Genomic DNA, 18283 nt, shown 5'->3' on the forward strand with positions numbered 1-18283 from the left:
TGAGATAAATGTGTCCTTTAGAGAAGGAAGGAGCCCAGAGAGGGACAGCGATCTTACCAGTGTCACACAGCAATCCAGGGCCACCGCCCAGGCTGAACTCTGCCTTGCAAGAGTCCAGGGGTTTATAGCTCCTTCTGCTGCTTCCCACAAATAAGTTGAGAATGAACTTCACCCTTGGGGTGCCCTGGGTGCCAGTCAGTTGCCTTCAGCCATCATCTAACTTGTGTACCTGTGTCTGCCATCAGTTTTCTTTGGTGCTTTGACCCTTCTTGGGAAGATTCAACTCAACCCACTTATGCCTCAGTTTCCTCATCTGGAGAATGGGGATAAATCTGGTGCTTACCCCATAGGATAACAATTAAACAAAATAAGCCAGGTGCGGTGGTGGCAAAGGCGTGTCATCCCAGAGACTCAGGAGGCTGAGGCAGGAGGATCGCAAGTTGGAGGCCAGCCTCAGTCACTTAGTGAAGCCCTCAGCAACTCCATGAGACCCTGTCTCTAAATAAAATCTAAAAAGGGCTGCAGATGTGGCTCAGTGGTAGAGCATTTGCTAAGCACGTGTGAGGACCTGGGTTCAATGCAATTAGGAAAAAAAAGAATTAAATGAGATAATATATAAAAAGGTATTTGGAGGATGGTATATAGTAAACACTCAATAATCGTCATTGTCATTGGCTGGACCTACCCTGTCGGTAGGGACCTAATTCTCCATTTATGTATTTGCTGTGTCCTCAGCCTGTTCTGGCTGGGAACAGGGATGTGAGTCTTCTGATTCCAACATTTTCAAATTCTGCATTCAATCTCTTCTGTTTTCCCCTAATGACGCCACCTGTATGCTTCCCATTAGATCACAAGGTAGCCACCAGGATCCCTTCCCACCCTCCCAACCACCCTCAACAGAAAGAGCTTCACTTTCTTAATAATTCAAACAAAATATTGAGAGTGACTCATTTTTCTGACGTGGGCCACGCCCCTTCCTGAACCAATCACTGGTCCCGTGGGACATGGAGTATGCTGATTGGCCAAGGTAGGGTCATGTGAGTTCTTCTGGACCAATCACTGCCGCCAGAGGTCTCAAGGCCATCCCTGACCCCCCTGGGGAGGGTTGCCAGGCACTGCTGCTCATGCCTATAATCCCAGCAACTCCGGAGGCTGAGGAAGGAGGATCCCATGTTGAAGGCCAGTCTCAACAACTTAGCAGGAGCTTGTCTCAAGTAAATAAGTAAATAGGGGTAGGGAGGTAGCTCAGTGGTAGAGCACCCTGGGTATGACAATACTGTAGTAATAATAATAATGGAGAAGGGGAGGAGCCAATAGTGGACAAGGGGAGGAGCCAATAGTGGAGAAGGGGAGGAGCCAATAATGGAGAAGGGGAGGAGCCAATAGTGGAGAAGGGGAGGAGCCAATAATGGAGAAGGGGAGGAGCCAATGGTCCAAAAAAGATTTTTCCCTCTACACCCAGAGCTCCCTATGGGCATTGATGGTCCCCAACGCCTGCTTTTCTGCCCCCAGTGCCACCAAGCCTGGCAGAGGGCCTGGCCCAGGAAAGATCAGTGATTTCTTCATAACAAAGCAGATATGTGGGTGAGTGGGGTCTCCCTGGAGAGGTTTGAGGCAATTTGGAAGAACTGAGAGCTCTCCAAAGTCAGAGACCTTACGGGGTGGGACAGAGAGCATCCACTTGGCTGCTTCTTCCCCACGGTGTCAGGGTATGCAGCTGTCAGCTCGGGCTGCTGTAACAAATAGCACCTGCAGGTGCCTACAGTTCTGGAAGCTGCAAATCCCAGCTCAAGGGATCCGCAGGGGTCCTTCTTCTTCAGACTCTCTTCTTGGCTTGTAGAAGGGAGTTTTCCTCTCACCTTTCTCAATTCCGTAATGACATCAAATTGAATTAGAGCCCATGCTGAGACCCGTAGACGTCGGTTTACCTCAGTTACCTCTGCACAGACCCATCTCCAAAATCATCATATTCTGAGGATCTGAAGGTTCTACACTTCAGTGGGTGAATTTGGGGACACAAAGTCCATCCCAGGAGACTACTGTTGAGGAGGTGACATTGGAATTAAGACCCAAGTGGTGCAGGTGCAGAGGCACATACCTGTCATCCCAGCAGGTAGGGAGGCTGAAGCAGGAGGATCGCCAGTTGGAGGCCAGCCTCTGCAACTTAGGGAGGCCCTGAGCAACTCGGTGAGACTCTGTCTCTAAATAAAATATAAAAAGGGTTGGGGATGCGGCTCAGTGGTGAAGCACCCCTGGGTTCAATCCCTGGGACCAAAAATAAAAAGAGAGGATGCTTTCCAGCCCAGAGACCCCCAGGACTGTCCCCGTCGCTCCCCTCCTGGTGATTTATTTTTGGCTCTTCCTACTGTTGTTCTCTTAATTCTCATGCTGGTCTCTTATTTCCTGAGAGCTTCTTTGTTCAGGAAACACCATGCAAAAAGGAAGCCACTCTGTGCAAAGCCCAGGACCTCCCGGGGAGGGTTTGGCAGAGGGGCAGACCTGCCGTCTACACCCGCCCCCGCAGGATCTGGCTGTTGTTTGGGCGGGTGGGGGGTCCCGCCAGTCCTGCCGCTTCCTGGAGCTTGCCAAGGCCTGAGTGACCCAGAGGAACAAACTCCAGTGCCAGTTTCCATCCAGGCCAGGGAAAGCGGAGCCCAGCGGGGGTGATGGTCTTCTGATGAGTCGCCTGGGTTTTGATATGACACCTCGATTACAGACTCAGATGGTCCAACCGAACACTGATCTGTGAACACTAGCCGTGGGGTATTCTGCAGGCGTCTATTAAGAGAATTGATCCCAGGGAGTCCAGTAAGGCTCTGGCTTCCATGTAAAAGAGAACAAATTCTGTGGGGTGCAGTGACCCAGGCCTGTCATCCCAACATTTCAGGAGGCTGAGGCAGGAGGATCGCCAGTTGGAGGCCAGCCTCAGCAATTTAACGAGGCTCTGAGCAACTCAGCGAGACCCTGTCTCTAAAGAAAATATAAAAGGGACTGGGGGTGTGGCTCAGGGGTGAAGCACCCCTCAGTTCAAACCCTGGTACCCCACAAATATAAATTAATAAATAAAGCCCTGGACCCAGAGCTAGGCATGGTTATAAATGGATCTTCTGCTTCTGAGGCAGGAGGGGGCAGTACTGCCTCAGAAACGCAGGCCAAAAATGTCTAAGCACCTGCTGCGCCTGAGGCACTGAGCCAAGGACTTGATCTATGCAACCCATTTAACCCCCAAGAGATAATATGAATGGTTTACTCATGATAATGCTTTAAGCTGCCAGTGACACAAAACCCAATTTGAAATGGCTTACAGGGCAAGGATGTTGAGAGGTCCAGGGGGAGAACATGTGGGTCAACTCAATGTTTTCGGGGACCTAATTCTCCACCTGCCCACTCTGCTTCCTCAGCTTATTATCCTCCTGGCCTGTCAATATGGCCCACCCCCATAGTCACAGAAGAGCTGCCGTGGCCCCAGCCATCACTGCCACATCCAGAGACAGAAAATTGACTATTACTCCTTGGACTTCCCTTTTTCCAGAGGTCCTCCTGAGAAACTCTCTCTCACCTCTCATTGGCCAGAATCACATCACGTGCCTGATCCTAAACCAATCCCTGGCAGAGGCTTATCATGATGACTTAGACCAATCCTACCTGCTCTCTGGGACCCCGTGGCTATTCATTGCCAGGGGTATAATCTGCGTTGTGCTAAGCGGCAGATGGGGTGTGACTGTTTGGATGGTTGTATTTGGTTTCTATCACAACGGTCACCAATAGCCAAACACTGAGTGTCTTGAAATAACACCCGTGCATGAGCTCACAGCTGGCGAGGCCAGAAGTCCAGGCGGGCTTTGGCTGGGTTCTTGACTCGGGATCTCACAAGGCCAGAATCCAGGGTCCTTGGCCTCCACCAGAGGCTCTGACTGGAGGCTCGGAGGAAGAATCTACCACCGGGTTCATTCAGGGATTAAGTCTTGGTGCTTAAGCTGCAAATAACACAAACCCCAACTCAGGACATTGGTGATGTCAAACGAGGCGTCCTGGGGACAGCAGTGTTTGGTGCTGTTTCTTCACAAGCCTGGGGTGGTCCTCTGCCTTCCCCCTCAAGTGGGCCTCTCCCTCTTCCAACCAGCGACCACCGGCTACAAGTCCTTCCTACACTCAGCTCGCCCTGGCTTCCTGTTCCTGGTCCGTCGAGAACATTCTGTGCCTTGAAAGGGAGTGGAGTGAGTAGCTAGCTAGGGATGGACTGTCTCCTTTCCACGGGGTCCACACGATCACGGGGGGTAGGGAGCCCCTTCCCAGCGTGGGAAGGTGGAGGTTGCTTGGAGAAACTCTGTGCACCCCAGCTCAGGGCGGAGGCCGTGCATGGGAAAGAGCGTGAGGCTCGGCTTTGCTCAGGTGCTGATTGACAGGGCATCCCAGAGCGGGCCGTGTCGGTGGTGGCTGTGCTGGGGCCCTCCTGAGCCCTGGACAGTCATCACCTGCTTCCCTTAAGGTCCAGCTGGACACAACAGCTCTCCCTGCTCAGGTCGCCGGGCTCGTGGGTGTTTGGTATGCTTGCGATGGACCCCAAATATAGGAGGACCCCACGATCGCAGCCAGAGGCCTGGTTAGTCCACAGCCTCCTCAGCGCTGGGAGCAAACCCAGAACGTGCTGCTGGCCCCGGACATGAGACCCCGGCGGCCCAGGTCTGATTACAAACACGGACCCCTTGAACAAAACGAGTTAGGTCAGGGAGTAGCCAACTGTGCACCCTGGGTTCAAATCCAGCGGCGTGCCTTAGTTGGGGACAACCTACAAAGTCAAAATTATTTTGGGGAAGTGGGTGTCAGCGATTGAACTCAGGGCCACTCGGCCACTGATCCACCTCCCCAGCCCTGTTTTGTGTTTTACTTAGAGACTGGGGCTCACTGAGTTGCTCAGGGCCTCCCTTTGCTGAGGCTGGCTTTGAACTCACGATCCTCCTGCCTTAGCCTCCCAAGTCGCTGGGATGACAGGCGTGTGCCTCTGCGCCCGGCTCAAAATCAGTTTTTGCGTTTTTAAATGGTCAGTTAAAAAAAAAAAAAAAACTGGGAAAAGAACTACTATTTCATGACATGAGACATTTTTGTGAAATTCATATTTTAGTGCCCAAGAAATAAAGATCGCATTAGACACAGTCACGTGGATTTGTGTGCTCTCCGTGGCTGAGCTCATGTGACAGTGACCATCTTGGGCTTCAAAGCCAGAAATATTTCTTCTCTGGCTTTTTGCAGAAAAGTTGAATAGTAATGTCAGCTTGAGGACACAGCTCAGGGGCACAGCATGCATGAGACCCTGTCCCATCCCCAGCAGGCAAAAAAATAGACTTTTAAAAATATATTTATATATATATAAATAGATACAATCATAAATTATATAAATTATATAATCATAAATTATATAAATTATATAATTTATAAGTATAATTTTTATAAGTCATTATTTATAAATTATATGTAATAAAATAAATATAATAAATATAAATAATTTATATTTATATGATTTATATATAATTATATATTTAGATATAATTTATATATTTTATATAATAAAATAAATGTAATAAATGTAAATAATTTATATTTATATGATTTATATATAATTATATATTTAGATATAATTTATATATATATATTTTATATATAATTTATATAATATGAAATGTAAATATATAATTTATAAATCACATAAATATAAATAATAAATATAAATCATATCTAAAGTATATCTAAATATATAATTATATATAAATTATACATAAATATATAAATATATATTATATATAAATATATAATTATGATTATATATAAATATATCTAAATATATATTTAAAACATATATATAAAACATATATAAAAATATATATATACCAAAAAAAAAGACGAAAAGAAGCAAAGTCCTCATGCTGTCCTTGGTGACCATGATCTCTGACGTTGTGCTGGGTGCCGCACCGCACACCTGTGACCCCAGCTACTCAGGTGACTGAGGCAGAAGGATCTCAAGGTCAGCCTGAGCAACTTAGTGAGACCCTGTCTCAAAACTTTTTTTAAAGGGCCAGAGATATACCTCGGTGGGGGGACTCCTGGGTTTGATCCCCAGTACTCCAAAAACTAAACAAACGGACACACCAATCATCTGACCCGGGGACACTTCGTGTACCCTAAAGCAGGAAGCTTGGATTCCAGGAGGGGACAGGAACGGGCTTTTCCCCTGATCCTTCCTGTCCTGGAGGGAACTGTTCTGCGATTTCTTTTTACAGAACCTCCTTATCCTCAATTTCATCTCCCGTGGTTTCAGTTAGCAGTGGTCAACCACCATCTGAAAATCTAAAATGGAAAATTCCAGAAATGAGCAATTCTCAAGTTGTAATTTGCTTATTGTTCCAAATAGTGGGCTGGAGTCTCACCCCGCCCACCCTGGTCTGCCTCTGCTGCCTCCGATGTCAATCATCCCTTTGTCCAGTGTTTCCACACTGTATATGCTACCCACCCGGTCGTCATAGTAGCAGTCTCATTTGATTGACTGGTGTCTTGGTGCTTGTTTTCAAGTAGCACTTACTTAATAAGGTAATCATTCTGTTTTATTATTAGCTGTTGTTAATCTCTTACTGTGCCTGATTTATACATCAGGCACATCGTAGGTATAAGGGAAAAAAGATAGTGTACAGAATGTTCAGTGCTATCAACGATTTAAGTGGCCATAGCGGATCTTGCAATGTGTTCTCCTGAAATAAGGGAAGCGGAAGTCATATCTTCCTCTTGGCATATCTTCTCGCACCATGTGTATATTTGCATCTGTTTCGCGTCTGCGTAAATGTCGCTGTGCCATCTGTCTCTGCTTCTGTGCATATCACCAGGGCTAGATTTCAGACCCACGGTGTCGCTGGCTCCATCTGCTCATTGTTTCTCCCCACTGCACTGCCCCCACCCATTCCCCAGGATCAGGCACCCCTGTCTTTAATCCACCCAGAGTCCAGCCCTTCAGGTGGTGTGGCCAGGGACAAGGCAAGGAGTGGCTGTCCTTACTCACATGTGACTGGGAAACCCAGTCAGATCCTGAATCAGTGAATGAGGTGATAACTAGTCAAATAGTTTCTGCATGGATTTGGGACTTTCTTAGTCCATTTTCTGTTGCTATAACAAAGTACCTGAGACTTGGTCATTTATAGAGTGGCGGTTTTTAAATTTAAATGGAGGTTCAAATGGATGATGCTAGGACCTGACGAGGGTCTTCTTCCTGTACCATCCTGTTGTCAGGGTGAGAGAGAGAAAGTTCAGCTCTCTCTCTCTCTTTCTCTCTCTCTCTTTTTTTTTTTTTTTTTTTTTTTGCGGTGCTGGGGATCGAACTCAGGGCCCTGTGCTTGCAATGCAAGCACTCTACCAACTGAGCTATCTCCCCAGTCCTCTCTCTCTTTTTATAAGGCCACTAATGCCATGGGGGGGGCTCACAATCTCTTCTAACCCTGATTATCTCTCAAAGGCTCCAAGGCTCCATGTCCAAATATTACCAACATCTGAATGTGAGGATTAAATTATTAATTTTTTTTAACCAGGGATTGAACTCAGGGGTGCTTAACCCCTGAGCCACACCTCCAGCCCTTTTTATATTTTATTTAGAGACAGGGTCTCGCTGAGTTGCTTAGGGCCTTGCTAAGTAGCAGAGGCTGGCCTCCAACTTGTGATCCTCCTGCCTCAGCCTCCTGAGTGACTGGCTGTGGTATGCCACCACACCTGGCTTATCTCTGATTCTTGTCCCATGAGCTAGGATGACTTATTGTCATTTAAAAAATAGGCAAACTGAGTTTCAAAAGACGTGAAGTACTTTACTATGTCTGAGTATTTACATATTGCAATGTATAGTGTATTATAAAAGTAATTTTCTTTTTCATTTAAATTACCGTTAGGGCGTTAGCACACTGAATTTTTAAAATAATGTAAAAATAGGGCTATTTTTTCAGCTCATTTTGGGATAGTAGGAAAGCATTCCAAAATATCCATCCGGTCAGTCGTGGTGGCGCACACCTATAATCCCAGGCTCGGGAGGCTGAGGCAGGAGGACCACCAGTTGGAGGCCAGCCTCAGCAAAAGCAAGGCCCTCAGTAGCTCAGTGAGACCCTGTCTCTGAATAAAATATAAAAAGGCCTGGGGATGTGGCTCAGTGATTAAGCACCCCTGGGTTCAATCCCTGGTACCCCCCCAAAAAATAAAATAAAATAAAATAAAATACACACACACACCCTTATTAGTTCATCTGAGTGGTACCTAAAATCATCTCACACGTTAGCAAAGGCAGTGTCTAGGAGATCCTTGTCATTTCATAGGACTCCCAGGTCCCCATTCACAGGCCCCTGTTGCTGCTTACTGTTGAACGAATGGATGGGAAAAATAAACCGAGGTGGCTCAGAGACAGGCAGAAAGTTGTGAAGGTCACACAGCAAAGGTCCTGCGGAGGGAAACCCAGTGCTGGTGGCTCCTGGGACCTGTTGCTTTGCGTCCGAGAACTGAGGGAGGGATGCATCTGATGGACCCCTAAGCTGCCAGGCCCAGGACCACGGCAGGGGGCGGGGGAAGAGCAACATCTGGCCCTTGTCAGATTATGTAAGCGCCGGGCTGGCAGCCAGATGTGGCCCTCAGCCTCCAGCAGGAGGAAGACATCAGAGGCTCTCCCTGGGGGATCCGGGAGGCTTGCAGATGTGGCCAGCTGGAGGAAGCACCAACCACACTGGGGACCCTGGAGTCTGTCAGGAAGTGAGGGTGTGAGGGAAGAGCGGGCGCGCCTTTCCCCAGAACCGCCCGGAGCCAAGAGGGAGACGCCCCGCAGTGCCCGCGGGGTGGTGGGCATCTCTCCAGCTCCCAGAAACACCCCTTCCCCACCCCTATTCTTTCCATGACACCCAAAGGAAAGCAGCTCACAGTGGCAGCAGAGTGGTGACCTTCGGGGTCACAGGGTGGGGAAGCAATCAGGCTGGACCCCTGGTCATGCTGGCTCTGCAATGACCCTGCATAATGGTCAAACAGAGAGAGGGACAGTAGTTAGAGTTCATTAACTTCCAATCACAATAGCAGGTGCGGTGGCCCACGCCTGGAATCCCAGCAGCTCAGGAGGCTGAGGCAGGAGGATCGCAAGGTGGAGGCCAGCCTCAGTCACTAAGCAACTCAGCAAGACCCTGTCTCTAAATAGAATATAAAAAGGGCTGGGGATGTGGCTCAGGGGTTAAGCACCCCTGGGTTCCATCCCTGGGACCAATGACCAGGCAAGAGCAGCTCAGCCCAGGTCTCCCGGGGAAAACTCACTCAGCTCTCCCTACAGCCACATCTCACATCATGGAAAATTCGAAAGCATGTCCTCCTTTGTGGAAGGGCTCTGTTCTCAGTGGCTTCCTCGTCCTGACTTTGCTGCTTATGACCCGTAGTCACTTCAGGAGGTCGGCAGCTGGGCTGGATCATTCCAGACCTTCCTTTCTGCCTGGCGGGTCACAGGACACCAGCCTCCGTGCAAATCTCAGCTCCTGCGTTTCCAAGGTGTGTGGCTTTGACAGGTTCCACTCACTGTCTGGGCTTCCGGATCCTCCTCTGTGAAGTGGGGACAATGACGCCACCTGTCTCCCTGGGTGGTTGTGAGTTCATTGTTTAAAGTACTAAGAACAGTCCCTGCCAGCCAGGTGACACGAGGACAGTATTACGGTTCCTGTTCTACTGACTCCCTGGCAGTACCGGGGAAGAACCCAGGGGGCGCTCTAACACGGAGTCACATCCCAGTCTCGCTATTTTTTTTTTTAGATTCATTTTTTTTTTATGAGGTGCTGAGATGCACCAGGCAAGTGCTCCGCCACTGAGCCACCACCCAGCTACTCCAGCCCTTTTGAAATTTTTTATTTTGCTGGGCATGGTGCACAGATCTGGTGCATTAAGCAACCATCCACCCACCCAACTTCCAAACTCTCATTTCCCCCCACTGGAACTATTAAACCCTGAGTCTCCCCACCCGCAGCCCCTCCACTGTATCCTGTTTCCTGTCTGAATCTGACCGCTCCAGGGACCTCATCTAAGGCGATCCTACAGTTATGTGTCCTTCTGTGCCTGTCTTGCTTCATTTAGCATAATGTCCTCAGGCTTGTCCATGTTGTAGCAGTATGAGAATTTTTTTTTTTTTTTTTTTTTTTTTTGGTACCCATTGATTGAACCCCTGAGCCACATCCCCAGTCCTTTTTATATTTTCTTTAGTCACAGGGTCTTGCTGAGTTGCTCAGGATCTCACTAAGTGGCTGAGGCTGGCCTCCACCTTTCGATCCTCCTGCCTCAGCCTCCTGAGCTGCTGGGATGACAGGCGTGCACCACTGCACCTGGCTGAGAACTTCCTTCTTTTTAAAAGCTGAGTAATATTCCACCTGGGGCCGCACCGCGTTTTACTTCATCCGTGGGTGGATTCCCATCATTTTTGCATCTTCCTCCCTGCCTGTCTCTGAACACAGTCATGGGCTTATAAATCACAAAAATTTAGAGTTACCCCTGGCTTTAGGCAAAGCTTGACCCAGCAACGCCTGTTTATTAAGGACCCTGTTTGTATTGCTGTCATCTTTAGGCTCTACCCCTAGCCCCGGGGCATGTCCCCACGGTCCCCTCAGTCACAGGTGGCCGTCACAGTTCCAAACTGATCCTCTCCCCATGCCCATGCCACCCAGCGGCCGCAAAGGGAGCTGCGGGAAGGAAAGGTTCTGCTCCGCCCCCTCCAACCCTACAGACAGTTCCTCGTGTCTCATTGGCTACCCTGCGCAGCGCTGAGCCAATCACAGCCGCCAGGGGTGTGGTTATGTTGATTTAGTGGGAGGGGCCAGTGCCCCTCTACCTCCTGTTCGCGCTTCCTGCAAGACCTGCTGGTTGACTTTTGGCAGCTGCCACCGCTCTGGCCCAGGTTCCTCCCCATGTCGCGCATGCAGCTTAACAGAACCCTCTGTTGGGCTCAGAGGGCCATTCAAGCACCCACAATCCCCTGGGTGCCTGTGTCCACTGCGAAGCCTGCACCTTGTACCTGCTGCACCTGTTGCAGCCAGTCCTGAATTGCTGCTGCGACCTCCCCACCAGCACGGCTCCTGGCCACCCTCATGGCTTCTGGGCCGCCCGCCCTGCCGCTCCTGGGTGGCGTGTGGCTTCCTTCCTTCCAGGGGCTCTGCTGGAGGCCCAGCAATGGCTGCTAAGCCCAATCAGGGTCCTTGTTTTCCAAATCAGATTTGGGCCTGGGAAAGCCACCAAAATGAATCCACCAAAAAATGAAAAATAAAAAGGAAATGGATTCTATGAGTTTATTTTACTATGTATTGCTAAAACCAGGAAATATTTTCAGTCATTTATTTTTTTAAAAAAATATGTAAACTTCATGAGCCCAGCACGGTGGTGCACGCCTGTCATCCCAGCGGCTGCGGAGGCTGAGGCAGGAGGATGGCAAGTTGGAGGCCAGCCTCAGCCACTTAGCGAGGCCCTAAGCAACTCAGCGAGAACCTGTACCTAAGTAAAATATAAAAAGGGCTGGGGAGGTGGCTCAGGGGTTAAGTGCTTCTGGGTTCAATCCCTGGTTCAAAAAAAATTGGCGTGCCAAGGAATATGATTGATAGAGAATAAAGGTCATCCAAAGCCCAGACGGGAGAAGATGCTTCAGTTAAAAGCTTTCAGGGCCAAGGAATAGAATATGTCATTCGAAGTAGCTGAAACAAGGAAAACTTTTTTTTAAAAAAATTCACCCATAATAAGTCCAGAAGCAGATATCTCCAAGCTCAGTAGTTAAAAGATGTCCGTGCTTTTTATTCCGCTACTTGGCAATTCTCTCAGACATTGCTTCATGGTCCCAAGATGGCTGCTGCAGCTCCAAACCTCACACCCTCACTTGACAATGCCCAAAGGTAGGGTAAAGATGGGGGAAGGCATCTCCTTCCCAGGCTGCCTTGCGTAAGGATCTTGCAGTGCCTACTGAAGATCTGCCCTGCAATCTCACTTGCTAAAATTGGATTGCGTGGCTCTGCCTGGGTTGGCAGCGGAAGGATCTGGCACTTCCTCCTGGACTGCAGGACGCTGCTCTGCCCGGAGGGTGTGCAGAAGAAGGAGTGGCACATGCCTCTCTCCTCCTCCGCGACACCTGTCTCTTTCCCTGCTCACAGGTCGCAGGAGCCCCAGCGCCCAGCCCCCACACAGCTCCGCCCAGAGCCCGGAGACCCGCGGGACCGACCTGAGGAGGGCGGGGCCGGAGACACAGCCACCACTGCAGAGCGACGCTGGCGGTCAGACAGCAGCTTGGGAAGCAGAGCCCTGGACGGAGGTTCGTCCCCAGCTGTTGAGACACGCCGGGCATGCGTCTGTCCAGCTGTCAGGCTCTCCAGGTCTGGAAGCACCGAGCCCCACTCCCCTGGGCTTCCTGAGCCCAAAGGAGCCTGTTCCCTCAGGTCCATCATCATAAAAACCTTGACCTTAAGAATTGGTGGCGCACATCTGTCATCCCAGCAGCTCCGGAGGCTGAGGCAGGAGGATCGCAAGGTGGAGGCCAGCCTCAGCCAGTTCACTAGGCCCTGAGCAACTCAGTGAGAACCTGTCTCTAAATAAAATAGAAAAAGGGCTGGGGATATGGCTCAGGGATTGAGCACCCCTGGGTTCAACCCTGGGACCAAAACAAACAGAAACACATCCAGACCACCCCAGATCTACCACATGGGGGCAAGAAATCCCTAAATCAGATTTTGTTTTTAAATAACTGATGTGGTATGACTGCAAATATGAGAGCATGCAACTCGAATCAGCTTAAGCTAACAGAAGATTTATCAGCCAGGCAGAGCCATGCACACCTACAAAATCCCAGTGACTCGGGAGGCTGAGGCAGGAGGATCTCAAGTTCAAGGCCAACCTGCGGAACTTAGCAAGACCCTGTCTCAAAATAGAAAAATGGAAAGAGCTTGGGATGGAGCTCAGTGATAAATCATCTGGGTTCAATTCATAATATGGCAAAAAAAAATAAAAGGAGCCAGGCACGGTGGTGCACATGGGTAATTCCAGTGGCTTGGGAGGCTGAGGCAGGAGGATCACAAGTTGGAGGCCAGCCTCAACCACTTAAGCAACTCAGCGAGACTCTGTCTCTAAATAAAGTAGAAAAAGGGCTGGGGTGTGGCTTAGGGGTTAAGCACCCCTGGGTTCAATCCCTGGAACCCCAAAAATAAAAATAAATAAAAGGAGGTTTACTGGTTCACATAACTAGAGTCCACTCAGGTGTCAGGTGGGGTGAGCTGTCCACGGAGCCCCATGTCCCCCGGGACCTGGCCTGCTGTCCTGTGCATTGACTCCTTCCCAGACCTGGTGGCCCTGGTGGCCCAGATCTCGTCCTCCCCGCCCCCAGCCTGAGGCACAGAGCACAGTCCCCTGTCTGGACGCGTGAATCCCAGGCCTGGCCTGGCTCTCAGTGGCTCCCGTGGGGTCGCCGGCCCTTCCTGAGCCCCAGCTGTGACCGGGCAGCCTGCCCCTGAGCGGCCGGGTCTGCCTCACAAGCCCCGGAGCTGACGTGGAAGAGGAAGAGAAGTGTCCCCAAGGAGGGTCGGGCTGTCCCTGGAGACTGGGCAGCAGGGCAGCCGAGCCCTGGGGGTTCCTACTGCCCAGTGAGACCACAGCCCGCGATGCCGGAGACCACAGAGGGCGCCCTGTGGGACACCCCCGTCCTCCGTGTCCCCCCAGATGCAGAAGCTGGGAATCCGCCTGACCTGGTGTCCCAGACCCTGCCCAGCTCCCCAGGGGCCTCGGTCTCCCCACCCTGGTCCCATGTCCCTGCATCTTGGCTTCTCCTCCTAGGGGACGAACAGCTGTTCCGCTCCGTGGAGGGCCAGGCGGCCTCTGATGAAGAGGAGGAAGAAGAGAAGTGGCGGAAGCAGCAGAGGCCACCAGCGGCCCAGGCCGAGGTGCTGCTGGCATGTCCCTCCGGCTGTCAGAGCGGGTATGTTGTGGGACAACATCCGGGACCTGCCAGCGGTGGGCCTGGGGCTCCGGGAGGTCGTCCAGGAAGCCCAGAGTCCCCAGGAGGATGAGGACCCACCCTGTAGGCCCCTTCACTGAGTGACAGCTTGAATGGAAGGAGCTGAGGAAATGAGCTGGGGAGGCTGAGGCAGGAGGATCGCAAGGTGGAGGCCAGCCTCCGCCACTTAGCGAGGCCCTGAGCAACTCAGCGAGACCCTGTCTCTAAATAGAATATAAAAAGGACTGGGGAGGTGGCTCAGGAGTTAAGCGCCCCTGGGTTCAATCCCTGGGACCAAAGAAAAGAAAGAAATGACATCACCTTCAAGGACACCGCTGGTGGATTCCGCCATCAACACGTGGCTCCAAAGCCTTCCTTCATTCTCCGGTCCGTTCCCAATCCGTCACTCCTCAAGGACGAGGACAGGTCCAGCATCTCAGACAAGTCCCTTGCTTTCTCTGAGCCTCAGTCCTCCCACCCTGAATGGGACGGTGACAATCGTCCATCAGAGATCAGGGTAGAGCACGCCGACCGGGTGCAGGACGCTCTTACTCCCGTTAGATCGTGAAGGGCTGCCGATGGGGTGGGGTTCTCGCCCTCATCGCTTCCCCACGTCAGAATTTTCTGAGTCACCTACTATGTGCCGAGCACGGAGGCAGCGGAAAAATAGCAATCACCAAGCTGGTGGCTCTCCACTGGCAGAGAGAGTGCGGGAGGACAGGAGATGCTCTCTGAGCCAGGAACCTAAGGGACGGAGGGAATCAGCAATGCAAATGAGGGGGCGGGGCATTCAGACGTGGGAACCTCAAGTGCAAAGGCCCTGGGGTTGGTTGGTCATCTCAGCAGCTCGGGAGGCTGAGGCAAGAGGATCGCAAGGTGGAGGCCAGCCTCAGCAACTTAGCGAACCAGGAAGGCGCTGTAGCTGGTGCAGAGGGGGGAGGGGGAGGGACCTTGGAGAGGCCCAGGTGAGGCCTTTGGCATTTCTTCAGATTGGCACAGGGGCATAGAAGGATGCTCAGCAGGCGGGTGTCCCAGCTTGGGGTCACTTTCAGGAGGACTCGGGCTCAAAGACGAGGTCCGCTCTTCACGAGCGGAGCAGACGCTGGGAAGTACCTCTGCACAGTTCTGGCACTTTCCTTCCAGCAGGGGTGATGACCAGACAGCAAAGAAGCTCAAAACTTCCTGCGGCCACGTGGGTGGCGTGGATCACGCACGCAGCCTGGGGCAGCTGGAGGCCCAGGGCTTCAGTGGGAAGACCCTGGTGACACCTATGCAGGAGGTCAGTGGGGCCCAATTCTAGAGTCTCCCACAGCGGGAAGGACCAGGGGTCCTGTACGCAACTCACGGGGGAGGAAACCAGGACTCAGAAAGGAGATGCGATTGCCTTCGATTTAGATTTCTTGGTTGTGACTTCAAAGATTCCCTCTCAAGCCAGGTGCAGGAATCAGCAATGCAAATGAGGGGGCGGGGCATTCAGGACGTGGGAACCTCAAGTGCAAAGGCCCTGGGGTTGGTTGGTCATCCCAGCAACTCTGGAGGCTGAGGCAGGAGGATCACAAGTTGGAGGCCAGCCTCAGCAACTAGCGAGGCCCTGAGCAACTCAGTGAGACCCTGTCTCTAAATAAAATAGAAAAAGGGCTGGGGAGGTGGCTCAGTGGGTAAGCGCCCCTGGTACCAAAAGAAAAAGAAAAGAAAAAAAGAGGGAATTTTGTTATGTCAACTGAAACTGGCCGGTTGGGTATGTGACACTGTCCCTCTTCATATCTTCAGAAGGTTTCAGTTTGGTGGAACTTTTAGCACAAGGGACTCCATTTTGATTTCTTGGTTTTCTGCTCTGTTGGGCCCAGTGCAGACGTTCACTCTAAAGCACTGTGTCCTGGGAGTTTTCCTTCACAGAATGTGAGCTGGGGAAGGTTTCTCCCCAGAGCCAACAGGATGGGGATGTGCTGTGACCAGACTGTGGCTTCAAATCCGGGCCACATCACCGGCTGGTGATCTTGAAAAAAGGTCCTCAACAGTTTTGTTTGTTGCTTTTCTGTTTTTTTTTTTTTTTTTTTTTTTTCGGAGTGGGGTCCCAGGGGTTGAACCCAGGGGTGCTTAACCCCTGAGCCACCTCCCCAGCCCTTTTTCTATTTTATTTAGAGACAGGGTCTCGCTGAGTTGCTCAGGGTCTTGCTAAGTGGCGGAGGCTGGCCTCTACCTTGCCATCCTCCTGCCTCAGCCTCCTGAGTCACTGGGAGAACAGGTCAAGGCACCCAGTTCCCAGATGGATTTCTTTGCTTTGCCACGAATACAAATGTATTTAAAAAGAGAAGAAACCAGACCGATAGAGAAGGGAGAATGGAGTCCTCAGACTAGGACATAAATATAAAAGCTCTTAACGTCAGTCCGAGTTGCTGTGCAACTTTGAGTTAGGCCCTTGGTTTCTCTGAGCCTCAGGGTCAACCCAAGGGAATCTGGGTGGTTTATCCGCCCAGCAGGCAGGGGGAAGCTGGACAGGATGTCCTCCACAAAAGGGTCCCGCAGGCCAGGGGCTTCTGGGATGCTTTGACTACTGGGAAGACAGCAGGGTCCCCTTCCGTCCCCACAGGCAGAGCGGCAGAAGGGAGCTGAGATTGAGCACCTGAGGCTGGAGCTGCAGATGGTGGAGACGGAGCGGGTGCGGTTGTCCCTGCTGGAAGAGAAGCTGGTGGACGTGCTACAGCTGCTGCAGAGGCTCCTGGACCTGGTAGGCCCCCGGCAGCCATGCCTGCAGAGCTAAGGCAGGAGGCACCCGGCTCTGGGCTCCCTCATGTGGGCCACTGTCACCCAGTGTGCCCTGCATCCAACCAGGAGCCTTGACCCCTGAGCCACATCCCCAGCCCTTTTTATATCTTATTTAGAGACAGAGTCTCGCTGAGTTGCTCAGGGCCTTGCTGAATTGCTGAGGCTGGCCTCCACCTTTCGATCCTCCTGCCTCAGCCTCCTGAGCCGCTGGCATGACAGGCATGTGCGCCCTGCATACATGATCTCTGAGGGAGATCATGGCACCTGCACCCAGCTCCATCCCCCACCAAGAGTCTCTGAGGAGCTCGGCGTGGCCAGCCTGGGGGTGGGGATACTGCACAGAGAGCCACCTGCTGAATGAGGACCTGGCATCCGTGTCTGATCCAGTCCTGTCTCCATTTCTTTTGAAGAACATATCGAAAAGAGCCCTGGGGAAGATTCTGCTCAGCACACTGGACGCTTGGAGGAACCCAGCACAGGGTAGGGAGCTCTCTGTTTTGCAGACGTTGGTCAGCAGCCAGGAAACCCTCGGTCCTGAGCCTTTTTTTTTTTTTTTTTTTAATTTTTGGTGTCAGGGATTGAACCCAGGGGTGCTTAACCACTGAGCCACCTCCCCAGCCCTTTTTATATTTTATTTAGAGACAGGGTCTCGCTGAGTTGCTTAAGTGGTTGAGGCTGGCCTCCAACTTGTGATCCTCCTGCCTCAGCCTCCCCAGCTGCTAAGATAACAGGCATGCACTACCATGCCCAGCCATCCTGAGTGTCTTGTCTGCAAAATGGTGACATTATTCCAACCCTGAACACCCCTGCAGACAGAGGGGCTTCTAGCACATATTTCCTGATCTCCTCCTGGATGCTGGAGGTCATTCAGGACACTGGGCCAACCTGAGCCCTGCCAGCAAGTGAGGGCTCACACTGTGGTCCCCCATCTACCTGGGAGGCAGGAACAGGCTTTAGATAGTCAATGAGGCACAGTGACGCACGCCTGTATTACCAGCATTAGGGAGGCTGAGGCAGGAGGATCGCAAGTGGAGGCCAGCCTCAGCAAAAGTGAGGCCCTGAGCAACTCAGCGAGACCCTGTCTCTAAATAAAATAGAAAAAGGGCTGGGGATGTGGCTCAGTGGTTAAGCACCCCTGGGTTCCATCCCTGGGACCAAAAAATAAAATGTCCTCCCAAGTAGATGTGAGCCTTTGTCCCCAGCATCCAGGAGGAGGCCAGGAAATGTGTGCTAGAAGCGCCATCACAGGGATCTTCAGTGGAAGAGGGACAAGAAGGGGTGTAACTGGGCAGAGCTGGGGTGAGCAAGTGACCCTGCTCCCGACTCCCGACTGTCCTTTCTCTGCAGAAGGAAGCCCCGGGCCCTCGGCCATCCTGGACGCCCTGCACCAAGCCCTGGCTGGCTGTGAGCTCCTGCAGAGGCAGCCTCCAGGACAGGCCTCCTCAAACCCTGCTCCCGCCAACCCCCTTCTCATCTCCTGCTGAGGTCGCTGGCACAGCCGGTGGGCACCGCCCATGAGCCCGA

The 18283-nt window shown here is 51.6% G+C and overlaps 1 protein-coding gene across 4 annotated transcripts in view; it reads left to right on the forward strand.

Moving 5' to 3' along the window:
* Window positions 1-18283, forward strand: part of Efcc1 (EF-hand and coiled-coil domain containing 1) — a 31247-nt gene extending 12964 nt beyond the window's left edge. For 2 of the 4 annotated variants that reach the window (XM_047534462.1, XM_047534466.1), the window contains exons 3-8: window positions 12165-12322; window positions 13834-13975; window positions 15137-15272; window positions 16584-16721; window positions 17170-17239; window positions 18107-18283. In XM_047534462.1, coding sequence (XP_047390418.1) covers window positions 12165-12322; window positions 13834-13975; window positions 15137-15272; window positions 16584-16721; window positions 17170-17239; window positions 18107-18243 — 781 coding nt within the window. In that variant the 3' untranslated portion in view covers window positions 18244-18283. The remainder of the gene's footprint in view (window positions 1-12164; window positions 12323-13833; window positions 13976-15136; window positions 15273-16583; window positions 16722-17169; window positions 17240-18106) is intronic. The other 2 variants (XM_047534463.1, XM_047534464.1) reach the window with 2 other exon arrangements.

Source organism: Sciurus carolinensis, chromosome 19 (genome assembly GCF_902686445.1).
Source record: "Sciurus carolinensis chromosome 19, mSciCar1.2, whole genome shotgun sequence".
Taxonomy (NCBI): Eukaryota; Metazoa; Chordata; class Mammalia; order Rodentia; family Sciuridae; genus Sciurus; species Sciurus carolinensis.